The sequence below is a fragment of the Heterodontus francisci genome, chromosome 3 (genome assembly GCF_036365525.1).
Source record: "Heterodontus francisci isolate sHetFra1 chromosome 3, sHetFra1.hap1, whole genome shotgun sequence".
NCBI classification, from domain to species: Eukaryota; Metazoa; Chordata; class Chondrichthyes; order Heterodontiformes; family Heterodontidae; genus Heterodontus; species Heterodontus francisci.
Genome location: NC_090373.1, coordinates 31,181,960 through 31,196,377, shown reverse-complemented (window position 1 = coordinate 31,196,377; position 14,418 = coordinate 31,181,960). Strand labels below are relative to the sequence as shown.

Here is a 14,418-nt window from a genome sequence, read left to right as displayed (position 1 = left end):
GTCAGACACTGGGTAGGGAAAGTCCTTATAGGACTTGGCAATGTCCATGAAGTACTAACCTAGGCAGTTCAAAAAGACCTTCTATAAAGTTTATCGTCCTTAAGTGGTGCCAGTAACTAACCCAACATTGCCTGACTTTTTTTCCGGGTGGCTACAGAATAGTCTCTAACCCCTGAACAGTTGGCAGTAGTGGGATCAAATTGAGAAAATTGTGAAGAAAAAAAAATGAAAGCAGTAAAGGTCAAAATGTAAATTTGAAATCTTGCAAGTAATCTTATGTTTTTCTATTAACTGCTGATCAAAATGGGCACCAATGTACATTTTTCTAAATATTGTTTTCTCTTTTAGAAGCAAGATGGCATGTCCCATCAACAAAGATGCTGAGTTCTTACAAAGGACTGCAAAGGGAAACTATAGGCAAAGAATCTCCAAATAAGATTTTACATGTAAGATTCACCAGCCATCACCAAAATGTCGTCAGCATGTTTGAGTTTGCTCAGTGTTACTATTTCCAAATTGCAGTAGCCTCCCCTGCATTCTGTTGAGCGGTCACTGCTGACACTGGGCCTGTGAGGGTCCGCTGAGCAGACATTAGCTGCTTCAGGAAGGTGGGGTGACTCACGGAGTTGCTTTCACACAGCACTCTGCAAACCTCTTGAGGGGTGAGATGAAGGCTGAAGGTAGGGAAGAGTGTCACATGGTCCATTAAACCAGAGAGGAGGGAGAATGTCAAATTACAAACCCTAACCAAAACTGGTTCAGCCTGGTAATATCATATGACTATTTGGTCAGCGTGTCTGCTGTTAAATTTCTATCAGTAGTTAGATTGTAAAACAGTGAGTGTATGCAGACCCAAGTTAATAAACCTTTGTAGTTGTTAGGGTTGTAATATTTTGTATAATGAGATGGGTTGAATAGATCCAGGGTCCTTACTAATAATCTATTTCTGCATTGTAAGGACTGGTTTAAAACCATTACCTGAGTGTGGAGCTGGTAGCACAGGGATCTGATGACAGCTCTGCACTGCTGTGTCAAGCCGCATGGAGTTCAGCATGCTGTGCAGAATTCCATTTACCTGTCCTGTAATTCTACAGTGTGAAGCTCCATTTACCTGAAAAGTGACTGTACACTGTGCGGGGCTCCATTTACCTGAAATGGTGACTGTATACCGTGTGAAGCTCCATTTACCTGTCCTGTATACTGCTCAGAGCTCCAGTTACTGAAAAGTGACTGTACACTCTGTGGAGCTCCATTTACCTGAAAAGTGACTGTACACTGCTCAGAGCTCCAGTTACCTGTACAGTACACTGCACAGTTCCCTGCATATATGTTGGCTAAATTTGTAAAGAAAAAGCACAATGGTGGGAGTGGATTCCAGCACTCGTTGAGGACACCACGTGATGATGTGTCGCCCCACTCAATCTCCTCTGCTTTCCCTATTAGACAACTTACCCAAAAGCAGCATCAGCTGTGTGACTTCATTTGCTTTGTTATTTTACACTATAACTGGGCCATTAGGTATAGTTGTGTGAGCTGCAAGGATTATCCTTTTAAACTTGATATTGGTCGCACAGTTACTTGTCCTAACACCTTTATTGCCTGCCCTTTGTTACAGCAATGTTCGCACTGGAAGAGTAGACTTGGGGCAGAGTTGCTCTGTGCAGCAAAACCATGAAACCATTCTTTCAATCATTTCCAATGTCACATCACATTGTTACCAGAAGATTCCTATTATTTAAGTAAATATTGCTGTGCTGTCAGTAATTGTGCTTGAAATTGATTGTTTCAAAAACAAAAATAAATGTGGAGCAAATTGGATATGTTTATTCTAACCCTGCCATAGGGCATTTTCTCCCAATCATTTTCAATTTAATTAACAACAATTAGCATGAGTGGCTTCACTTTTTCATTAGAGCTCAATGAAAGCAATAGTGCTGACAAAGAGAAGCTCTATCAATCTCACACCCTTTGTGTCAAAGGTAACCATGCAAATTAATGCAATTATAGCATTTGGTGAGGAGATAGTCCTTTGTGAAATTGGGTTGGGAAAGGCAATAGAAGCACGTATATTAGCACATATACTAAGCATGTTCCCTGGTATTTAGATCAGTTTTAAGACAGTATTTTGTAAATTAGCATGTCTACAGACCGAACCTGGAGTAAGTGAAGGCTGTTAGATTCTCCTTGGATTATAGTGCAGCTCATACACATGTATTTGAAGCTAATAGTTATAAATACAGTATGTTTTTATAATGAGATCACACCACAGTATATTTTCATAACCTGCTGCCCCAGAGTCAAAGGGTACAATCATTAGCAATTCAGCTCATTTTGTTTTGGTATCTTTACTGTAAATGCTAATGGAAAATTAAAATATACTATTAATCTTGTCCTATGAACGTGAATCAGATTTGGTGCTAGTACTTATTAGAGTAAAACTATAATTATTGATAAATGAATATGTTTAAGTACACAAGTGCTCCAGGACGTAATTACTATTCTTCGGTTGTGTATCCCTTTTCCTCATTTCTAGATTACAGATAACAATTGCTCGAGCCATTCCAGCAGTAATACCTTGTCCAGTAATGCATCCAGCAATAGCGATGATAAACAGTTTGGTTCTGGCGACTTAATGGATCCAGAATTGCTGGGATTAACATACATTAAGGGGGCTTCTACTGACAGTGGGATCGACACAGCCCCATGTATTCCACCACCCTTGATGGGTACGGTTCATTTAACTGGCAACAGGTCAGCAGTGCAAAGTAGAGCAGAGCAGATGGTGCAGTGGGTGGAGCATTCTGAAGATGGAGGGCCTGAAGACGGACAAGCAAAATCGTACACCGTTCACAACTATACAGCTGCAATTTCCGCCGGTCTTGCCACCCAAGGAAGTACCGGTGATCTCAGTGAGATGTCATCACATTCCAGGTACAGAGAGTTAGTTCCCAGTTCAAGGAACAAACTTAACATGGCCACACCATGTGAATTAATATCATGTTAAATCATCATTACAAAACAAAAGCACTTAAATGAACACCTTTGATTAAGATGGGAAGCACGTACACTGTCGCCTGTACCAGAAAAGTAGGCTTAACTACTTGGACTGCATTAATTTACTGATGGTGCTGACAACTGAGGGAAATCATGCTGTCTGCAATATATTTCTGAAAGTTCTGTCTCTCAGGATGCTGTAGGAGTCCAATCTGGAGTTCATAATGCAACCTTTTAGTAAATGTTGAGATCTGTAGAACTTTACAGTCCACAAGGAGGCCATTTGGCCCATCACCTCTGTGCTGATGTTTGCTAGAGAAATCCAGCATTAATCCCACTTTCTCTTCTTAGCCCTGAATCAATTCAAAACTAATCTCTCTGTCCCGTGCTCTCCCCATAGCCCTCAATCAATCCTAAACTAATCCCCTTGCCCTGCTTTGCTTCAAATATTTATTCAGTTTTCCCTTAAAAGATGCAAAGGTCTCCGCCTCAACTACTCCGTGGTAAAGCATTCCACACACCAACAATCCTCTATGTAAAGAGGTTTAGCCTGACTTTATTCATGTGAGCACTTTCTGAAATACGCCAAGAATAACTATCCAAGTCTTACTTCTTTGCTGTTTCTCCATAGCCTGGTGATTTTTTTTTTCCTTTTCAAGTATAAATCCAGTTCTCTTTTGAAATTTACCTTTGAATCTGCTTTCACTGACCTTTTCGGGCCATGCATTCCAGATCATAACAACTTGCTGTGTCAAAGAAAAAACAATTATCTCATCTACCCCTGGTTTTTGCCAATTATCTTAAATCTGTGTCCGCTGGTTACTGACCCTCCTACCAATTCAATCAAATGTCCGAACAGGATTTAATACTCTGATACATGAATTAATACTTTCAGATTATGACACTGTTTGTATGAAATAACACTCTTAATTGATGGCACTGTTACTAGGAATTAATATTTTTCAGTTTATGCAATGCTGTCTATTAATACATTTCAGTTTGACATAGTCTACATGAATTAATAGTCTATTTACACAACACTGTCTACATGAATTAATACTTTTCACTGTAGCAATACTGTCAATTAATGCACTTCAGTTTATGCAATACTGTCTATTAATTAATAGATGTCAGTTTAAGCAAAACTACCTATTGCTCTTCAGTTTATGACACGGTTTACATGAATAAATAAGTTTCAGGTTATGACACTGTCTACATGAGTTAATACTCTTCAATTTACGCATGTCTACCTGAATCAATACTTAGTTTATGACACTGTCTGCATTAATTAATACTCTTTAGTTGATGCAGCATTGCTTACATGCATTAATTTTCTTCTGTTTATGCAATGCTATCTACATGAATTAATATAAAATAAAAACAAAAAAGTTCTGGAAATACTCAGCAGATCGGGCAGCATCTGTGGGGAGAGAAGCAAAGTTAACATTTCAGGTCTGTGACCTTTCATTAGAACTGACAACGGTTAGAAAAGAATTAGGTTTTAAGCAAGTGAAGGGGAGGAGGTGGAGGACGGAACAAATAGGGCAGAGGGTGATTAAATAACAAAGCTGGCTTGGGACAAAGGCAAAAAGTGTTGATGCTTGTGGTGAAAGACAAAGCATTAGTCCAGAGAGAGTGTTGATAGCAGAATAATGAGTAGCTCTGACTATATGAAAAAGCAGGCACATGGTTAAAAAATAAAATATAATAAAAAAGGCCAGTTATGCTCTGAAGTTATTGAACTCCGTGTTCAGTCCGCAAGGCTGTAGAATGCCTAATCGAAAGATGAGGTGCTACTCCTCGAGGTTGATGTTCACAGGAACACTGGAGCAGGCCAAAGACAGAAATGTTGGCATGAGAACAGGGGGGAGTGTTGCAATGGCCAGCAACCGGAAGCGTGGGCTCATGCTTTCGGACTGAGCAGAGGTGTTACGAAAAGCAGTCACCCAATCTGCATTTGCCCTCCCCAGTGTAGAGGAGACCACATTGTGAGCAGTGAATACAGCATACTAAATTGAAAGAAGTACAAGTAAATCGCTGCTTCACCTGAAAGGAGTGTTTGGGGCCTTGGATAGTGAGGAGTGAGGAGGTAAAAGGGCAGGTAATACACCACCTGCTATTGGATGGGAAGGTACCATGGGAAGGGGATGAGGTCGCAGGGATAATGGAGGAGTGGACCAGGATGTTACAGAGGCAACGATCCCTTTAGAATGCTGACAGGGGAGGGGAAGGGAAGATGCATTTGGTGGTGATATCACACTGGAGGTGGCGGAAATGGCGGAGGATGATCCTCTGCATGTGGAGGCTGGTGGGGTGGAAAGTGAGGACAAGGGGAACCCTGTCGCGGTTCTGGGAGGCAACGGCTGGGGTGAGGGCAGAAGTGTGGGAAATGGGCCGGACACGGTTGAAGATCACTATGGGGTGGAGGGGGGGATATTCTCGGTTGAGGAAAAAAGGAAGTCATATCAGAATATGCCTCTGCCCTATCAAACACCTTTCCCTTTGTTCTCTCCCCCACCCCCCTCCCCTTCACTTGCTTAAAACCTAATTCTTTTCTAACCTTTGCCAGTTCTGATGAAAGGTCACAGACCTGAGACGTTAACTTTGCTTCTCTCTCCACAGATGCTGCCAGACCTTTGTTTTTATTTCAGATTTCCAGCATCTGCAGTATTTTGCTTTTATTTTACATGAATTAATATATTGTTTGTGACATTTTCTGCATGAATTAATACTCTTATTTTCTGCAATACCTTTTGCATTTAGTTTAGCAGGAAATTTGTATTGTGAATCTTGATACATGGAAATATACTTGGTCAATGCTTTTGAAACCATCAACTTTTGTTTAAGAGAAAGGAATGATTTAATGTTGGCTCCCATTGCTACTGAACATATTTACCGAGTATCTGCAGAAGCAGCCTCCTGTAGTCAGTAACTCCGCTCTTAATTTCACACGGCAATAACTTGGAAAGGCTGCTGTCACTTCATCAAATGTTAGAAGTCAGCATCAAGGTCAACTACTTCCCATCAAACATCAATTAAAAACCAAGATGGCATCAGTCGCATTTCAGTTATCCTGGAATGACATATTATTCTCTTCTCCCCTATCTAAAAAGAGTCTCTCAGTATTTTTAGTTTGTAGCAATTAATATAGTGGGGAAGATTTGCTGTTGTAAGTTAAATTACCACGATCAAAAATGCACACTTTTAAATGAACTTGCAGTGAGGAAAATTGCAAAGGTTTTTGACTGTTTAATTATAATAACACACTGGATAGGAGGGGATAGTTCTGTTTCATTGCCCTCAGTAATATGTCTTCCAACTGTAATTTGGAAAAAATCTCATCAATATCTTTGCATATTCAGTCAGCTGTGTTGTGCATCCATAATTTTATTACACAATAAATATGGATGAGGAAGCCCATTCACTCCCTTCTGACTCATCCATCCACCTTAACCTGCAGCTGCCCATCATAATAATCAGCTAGTTCTCAGAACATTCCAGACATCTTGTACTGGATTTTATAAGCCCCCCACGTCAGGGGTCGTGGCAGGGGGGCTCGGAAAATCGTTCCGGGAGAGGCCCACCATGGACCTTGGCGCTGGGAAAGTCCCGCCCCATTTTACTGGCGGCAGCGAGGCCTTGTAGCGGCCTCCCTGCCGCAAGGCGACAGAGGCTTTATTTAAATATGTTAATAACATTAAAATGAATGACTAATGACTTACCTTGTAGCAGCGGCCGTCCTACATCGATATTCCGGCCAGTTGCCAGAAGTCCCGCGCCTTTGGATCTCTGTTCGGAGATCCGAGGCATAACACTGGTGCTGAGTGGGGTGGAGTGAAATTTTCAGGTAGAGGGCGGCGGGGGTGAATGGAAAAAAGGAATGCTATTGATTGTGGAGACGATGGGAAGGGGTTGAATGTCAAACTACAGAAAGTTCAGAGCGGGGGGTGGGGATCGGGAATTTACTTTTGGGGGAGAGGAAAAATAATTAACTGTTTATTCATTGGGGGGCGGGATGGGAGCGGGCATTGCAGGTGTGAACAAATATTTTTCAATTTTTAAACGAACCTGTGCTTTTAAACATGGAAATTAAACTGAAGGGCTTGAAACCTTTAAAAATGGCACCTGCATGGTGGCGCCAGACGCTGTTGCAGGAACGAAGCGCCTGCCCCCTCTACATCATTGGGGCGGGCGTTCCGCCCTCCATGTAAATGAGCCGCCGCGCGAAATATTGCGGTGGCTCAGCGGTGCACAAGTCACGTGTGCTGTGCCTTTTCTCGTGCTCGCTGCCGATCTTGGTGGCGAGCTTTCAAAATTCAGCCCTTTGACTTTTCTTACCTATCAATGAATTTAAATCAATTCAATCACTCTTCGCAAGAAAGTTTTCCTCATATCTGCCCAGAATTTGCCTTTGTGTCTTTTTGTTTTCAAAAACTGCCTCATTAGCTGGTATTTATGTGTTCCAAAGTGATGCTTGTACTGATGTTGGTGGGTGTTATGTGATACAAATGTTAATTGCAATACTGACTTTAAGCATTGCTGGAGGGTAGGAATAATTAAGCCTCTTTAATTAGTAAGACGAGCTCTGGGGAGACAGTTGGAATTGTTAACTGTGTGATCATTCTCTTCCATCCCTTCCCCAAACCTCTGTTTCTTTAGTGGTTCGCATCATTCAGGAAGCCCCTCACCACGTGTTTCTAAAACCAGTGGATCACTTGATGCCTCCAAAGTTTACATAGTTTCTCAGAACAGCTCTCAACAAGTCCTAGGGTCACTGTCTGGATCCTACCATCGCCAGGGCGCCGGTAATAAATATGTCATTGGCTGGAAGAAGCTAGATGGAAGCCCCACTCCCGAGGAGCCAGAGATGGCAGACTGCAGAAGGTCAGTGACCCAATTGAAAGGAATGCTGTTAGCATTGCCGAATTGCTTAATCTGAAGTGAGGTGATTACATGCTTTGAGAACTGTACATGCAACTCCCAATTTTGGTAGTTTTAAAGCTTTAGTCATGCAAATTTAATGTAAAGAATTGTGAAGTGATTAATTTTGATCAGAAGAATGAGGAAAGACAATCTAAACTAAAGAGTGCAATTCTAAAGGGGTACAGGGGCAGAGGCACCTTGGGTTATATGTGCACAAATGGTTGAAAGTGGCAGGGCAGTTTGAGAAAGCAATAAGGGGTACGGGATCTTGGGCTTTATAAATAGAGGCATAGGGTGAAAAAGCAATGAAATTACGATGAACCTTTATAAAACGCTGGTTCAGCCTCAACTGGAGTATTGTGTTTAATTTCTTTCTTTCTTTGGCCTCCTTGTCTCGAGAGACAATGGGTAAGCGCCTAGAGGTGGTCAGTGGTGTCAGTCGCTGTGAGGCAACTATGGGTGACCTCTCCATGGCGCATGCCTGGGCGAATGTATGGAGGTTGAGAGTTGCCCAAGCGTCAAAACCCCCCTCTCGGCCTTTCTGGTGGGGTCCAAAGGAGTGCAGAGCACGACGTTTGGCACCGGTATGGCTGCAGGAACTGCCGGAAACATGCCAAAGGTGACACATGACCGCCTACGGGGTTCCACTCCGGATTTTCTGTTAGGGTTTACTCCCTTAGCCGTGGTCTCTCCCGAGACGCCCACAAGGCAGCTGTTCATTTGACAAATAAAACAAGTTAGGGTTATACCCTCATAACCAAAAAATACTTGCTGCAGTCAGGTGGGAAAACTGTTGCTAAGCAAAGCAGGGAAAGACGAGGAGGGTTACCTGAAACCTTAGCCTAAAGGTGGTTGATAGAAGACTTTTTAAAAGGAGAGAGGTACAGAGGTTCAGGGATGAGAGCCCAAGAGAGTAGACTCAGGGACCTGAAGACTATCATTAATTGGATGGCAAAAGGCCAGAGTGAGTGGAATAGCACATTTTGGGGGGATGGAAGCATTAAAGACCTGAAGGAGACTGCAGAGATGGAAGGAGTTTAGGATGATGAATTTTAAATTGATGGGCAGAATTCTGACAAAACCGATAGGCTAGCAGGAGGGGTGATGGGGTCGGCAGCAGGTTGGGAACCCGAATCTGAGAGGCATCACATTTTAGGAAGGACGTGAAGGCATTAGAGAAAGTGCAGAAAAGATTCACAAGAATGGTTTCAGGGATGAGACACTTCAGTAACGAGGATAGATTGGAGAAGATAGTTTGGTTGTTCTCCTTAAAGAGAAGGTTGAGAGGAGATTTGATAGAGATGTTCAAAATCATGAGGGGTCTGGACGGAATGGATAGGACTAAACTGTTCCCTTTGGCAGAAGGGTCAAAAACCAGAGGACACCAACTTAAAGCGATTGGCAAAAGAACCAGAGGTAACATGAGGAAAAACTTTATGTAACAAGTGGATAGGACCTGGATTGCACTGTCTGAGAGTATAGTGGAGGCAGATTCAATTGTGGCTTTCAAAAGGGAATTGGATAATTATCTGAAGAGAAGGTTTGCAGGGCTATGGGGAAAAGGCTGGGCAGTGGGATTAGCTGAGTTGCTCTTGCAAAAAGCCAGCTGGACACGATGGTTTCCTTCTGTGTTGTAACCATTCTATGATTTCATCCTGTTGAAATATAACTGCTTTAAGTAGTCTTCAATTTTACTGCTTGGCAGTAAAGATGAAGAAACTGCTAAAAGTTTTCAAACTTGCAAATGTGATGCCGAGCAAAGGAAAATTGTTTAGTTGTAGTGTTCCTTGATACTAGGTGCACTGAAAATACAAAAGCAAAATTACTGAGGATTCTGGAAATCCGAAATAACAGAAAATGCTTAAAGTACTCAGCAGGTCTGCAGGATCTATAGAGAGAGAAACAGTTAACTCTGTTAAAATAAAATAAATAATCAAATAAAAATAAAATAAAAAATAAAAACTCTTTCACTGCACTGAAAAAAAATGTTTTATAAAATTAAGTATTTAATTATGCATCATTATCTATGATAACTTGTTTGGTTATATGTTCCAAGCACACATCTGACATGTAAAAACATTTGTAAGCTGCCAAATGAGGTTAATATTGATAAACTTGAGACAATTAATGCAAATCTAACTTAGTACCTGTGGTACTCCGATGTTGGCTGTTGAATAACAATAAGCTGCACTATAGAATGGTCGGCTGCAGTCTGCCAGTGCAGTTGCCCACACAGCATGTTTGACTTCAGCTGAGCCATTAAAGGAGGTACCAGATGGAGACGAGGCATTCCCCAGTGAGAAGGACGGAAGGGCAGACTGTGAGTCAAAACAGGTTGCTCGTGTATGCCTGCTGGTAGCTGCTTCCAGCAACACTGGTGGAGTTGTAGGAACACGTTCCCAGAGAGAGTATAGAGCATGACATGGAAGCAGGACCGAAGAGGGACTGAAATAACATTATTGAGTGGGACTATGATTATTTTGTTTATTATCATGTTATGGCCAGGTGGTAAGGGGTGTGGGTGATTCCCACTGTTCAACTCCTAAATGACTGCAGCAAGTGTTTTTTGTTACTAGGGTTTTTACCCCTTGTGTTTTATTTGTTAAATAAACAGACTGTGACAGGTTTTCTTCTAGGTTTAAAGCAGAAGATTAACTATTTATTGAGCAATATTCATTCCCAAAATGGTTACAACCACACCCACACATGCATTCGCTGGTGTACGCACGCACATACACTCACACACAATGATAGAGAGGAAAAGGGGTGAGTGGTTTGAAGTGAGGTAGGTGTTCATGGTTCACAGTAAACCTGTTGAATCTTCTCAGAGGATAATTTCCCTTTTAAAGTTACAGGCCTGGGTTGTTTGTAGATTTTTCTGGTGGTTAGGACCTCAGCCTGGGGATCTCTGCTGCACTGAGTTGAAGGGTGGGATTTGCAGCAGGGCTCCTTCTTTGGCTTTTGCTGGATCTCTCAGCTGGACAGGCCTTTGTGATGTTGTTCTGATTCTCTCCCTCTCTCTTCAGAGAGTTACTTTTTAAAGGTACAGTTCGCTCACATGTTGCCTCTGGGAGGCGCAGACACCCCCCCGCCCCCTGTGGTGACCAACAATAAGCCCGGAAGTGGCTTCTTCACATCTTTGTTTCAGAAAACCCATTCAATTCAAAAATGACTCTTGATGGATTCAGGAGAAGTGTAATTTTAATTGACACCTCTTAGCATGGAATGTATCCTTTTGTCCTTAACAGACAGTACAGGACCAGGTCGTTTTACCTTCAGTGGCTATTTTGCAGCACATTGTGCACTTTTTTTTTAGGAAAAGTTATTTTTTTTTTTATAACTCTTCAGTTTGGATTCTGTATTTTCAATTGCTGCACTTCACACGAGTGTGACATTCAGCACCTTTAAAAAAAAAATCGTGACAACTTTAGTAGGGAACGACATACATGAGATTTCTTTTACACTTACTAAAATGGGTATTTAAACGTTTTACTGCTTATAGTCTCACCATCCTTAATCATTCAGTATAATTATACAAGAACAGTTAACAGTCGGTCAGATTCATTTCTGGGTGGTGATGGCACAGAATATGAAGCACCTTTTTAAAAAAATGTTGCAACGCAAATGTAGGAACAAGGGAACAGAGGTAGGCCATTCCGACCCTTGAGCCTGGTCCACCATTTTTTTTAAATTTGTTTTTGGGATGTGAGCATCACTGGCAAGGCCAACATTTATTGCCCATCCCTAATTTCCCTTGAGAAGGTGGTGGTGAGCTGCCTTCTTGAACAGTTGCAGTCCATGTGGTGTAGGTACACCTACAGTGTTAGGGAGAGAGTTCCAGGATTTTAACAGCAATATAATTCCAAGTCAGAATGGTGAGTGACCTGGAGGGGAACTTGCAGGTGGTGGTGTTCCCATGTGTCTGCTGCCCTTGTCCTTTCAAGTGGTAGAGGTCGTGGGTTTGGAAGGTTCTGTCGAAGAAGCCTTGAAAAGTTGCTGCAGTGCGTCTTGTAGATGATGCACACTGCTGACGCTGTGTGCTGGTAGTTGAGGGAGGAATGTTTAAGGTGATGGATGGGGTGCTGATCAAGAGGGCTGCTTTGTCCTGGATGGTGTCGAGCTTCTTGAATGTTGTTGGAGTTGCACTCATCCAGGCAGGTGGAAAGTATTCCATCACACTGCTGACTTGTGCCTTGTAGATGGTGGACAGGCTTTGGGGAATCAGGAGGCAAGTTGCTTCCTGTCTAATTCCCAGCCTCTGACCTGCTCTTGTAGCTGCAGTATTGATATGGCTGGTCGAGTTAAGTTTCTGTTCAATGGTAACTCCCAGGATGTTGATGTTGGGGGATTCAGCAATGATAAGACCATTGAATGTCAAGGAGAAATTGTTAGATTCTGTCTTGTCGGAGATGGTCATTGCCGGGCACTTGTGTGGGACGAATGTTACTTGCCACTTATCAGCCCAAGCCGGAATGTTGTCCAGGTCTTGCTGCATGTGGACATAGACTACTTCAGTATCACAAGAGTTGCATATGGTACTGAACACTGGTGATGATTGCAGATTTAGTTAGCTCATGGTTGATTTATATCTTAATTCAATTTACCTGCCTTATTTTCATAACACTTGCCTAACTAAGATCTATTTTGAAGTTTTGAAGTTTTCAATTGATATAGCCTCGACAGCTTTTGGGAGGAAAGAGTTGCAGGTTTCCAATACCCTTTATGTGAAGAAGTGCTTCCTGACATCATCATTGAATGATCTAGCTCTAATTTTTAGGTTATATGCCCCCCTGTTCTGGCCACCTCCACCAGAGGAAATAGTTTCTCTCTATTTACCCTATCCAATCCTAGAATCATCTTAAACACCTCAATTAGATCATCCTTTAATTTTCTATACTCAAGGGAAAACAAGCCCAGTCGATATAACCTGACCTCAGTTTAACCCTTTTTGCTCTGGTATCATTCTGGTGCATCTGCCCTGCATCCCCTTCAAGATCAATATATTTTTCCCGAGGTGCAGTGCCCAGAGCTGAAACATTTGGGCTAATAACCAGTTGTCACAACATCAGAAGTGTGATGATACAGCAATCGTGGACTAACCCTGAAGAGCTATGAGAAACAGACTTTGTCTTTAAAAAAATTAGCCCTTATTTTAAAAAGTGAACAATGGTCCAAAGTGGCTGCCGAAGAAAAGGGAATTGGCCTTTCGTGTATTCAATCAAAGACAAAGGACAAATCTTCAAAGCCAAAAGGTGTTAATGAAGCCTATTTCACACCTCTGAAAAGCAAGAATTGAATGTCTTCTTCTGAAACAAAGGTGTGAAGTTGCCTGATCCTGGGCCATTTTACAATCACCACAGAAAAGAGAGAATATCTCCAACCAGGAGGTGAGAGGTGACAGTTTTACTTTTTTTTTAAAATAGCCAAAGAAAGAGAGAAACTGAGCTAAAAGAACTCAAGAATTGTACTAGCTTGAGTTCCAGCCAAGCCAGGAAGCACAGCGCCCTGTTGAAAAAATCTGACATCTACAGTATACAGCAGTGAGAAGAAGAAGTAACCCACCATCTTCAACAGAATCTTCAATCAAGAGAGAAATCTACAATCATCTCAGGCCTGCATGCATCCAGAACTTGATTCTCAAGAGAATTCAACAAGTTTATCATAACCTCTCCCCCCCCCCCCACTAAAAAATACCTTACCCTTTCCCATCTGTTTCGTCGTGTGCGTGTCCGCATGTGCATGCACATATGCGTGAATGCGCGAGTGGATGCAGTTGCAACAATTTCGGGATAGGCGTATTGATCAATAAACAATTGACTTTCTATTTTTAAAAACCTACCAGAAAACCGGTCACTGTCTGATTATTTGAAAATAAAACACAAAGGGGCTAATCTCTAATACAAATACACTTGCTGCGGTCAGGGGGGAGTTGAAAAGTGGGAGCCACCCACATCACACCATGTGGCCTTAACAGTGAAATTAAATTATTCCTATCACAACATTTTGACAAATATCCAGCTTTCATCGTCTTATTTTCATTACTTAACTGAACACCCTACCTGGATGAATTTGGTGGCACCAGCAGGACAGTCCCAGCAGCAGTAAAAAGAGTGTCGTACTCACTCTGAGCAAAAATACATCTGAAATATCTATGAAATCTTAAAAGCAGAGCTGCATGTGAAAGGTGAGCTTAGAAGAGAAGTTACTGCTGATAGTGCATCGGGACCATTGCTGATCTCCCCTTTGCTGCTGTTTCTCCGTGAGGAGCTGTATGTCTTGAAGTGTACTGCAGCTTAGCTACAAATAGCAAAATTCCTGACACAAGCGCTCCTAGTAACACAAAAAATTTGACATGACTTTCTGTCTGTAACAAGAGTGTTTACAGAACTAGCTTCTCTCTGGTCCTATAGCTGACATTTACTTTTTGTTGTCCTAATTATTGTTACCAGACAGTTTAATGAGACAGTCATATAATGGTGATCAGTGAATGACATTATGATA

At 41.9% G+C, this 14,418-nt stretch overlaps 1 protein-coding gene across 5 annotated transcripts in view; it reads left to right on the top strand.

Moving 5' to 3' along the window:
• The window catches only part of sipa1l2 (signal induced proliferation associated 1 like 2), a 581,962-nt gene that overhangs the window by 480,615 nt on the left and 86,929 nt on the right, over nucleotides 1–14,418 (top strand). For all 5 annotated transcript variants that reach the window (XM_068020936.1, XM_068020919.1, XM_068020901.1 and 2 more), the window contains 3 exons: nucleotides 349–446; nucleotides 2,534–2,931; nucleotides 7,654–7,878. In XM_068020936.1, coding sequence (XP_067877037.1) covers nucleotides 349–446; nucleotides 2,534–2,931; nucleotides 7,654–7,878 — 721 coding nt within the window. The remainder of the gene's footprint in view (nucleotides 1–348; nucleotides 447–2,533; nucleotides 2,932–7,653; nucleotides 7,879–14,418) is intronic.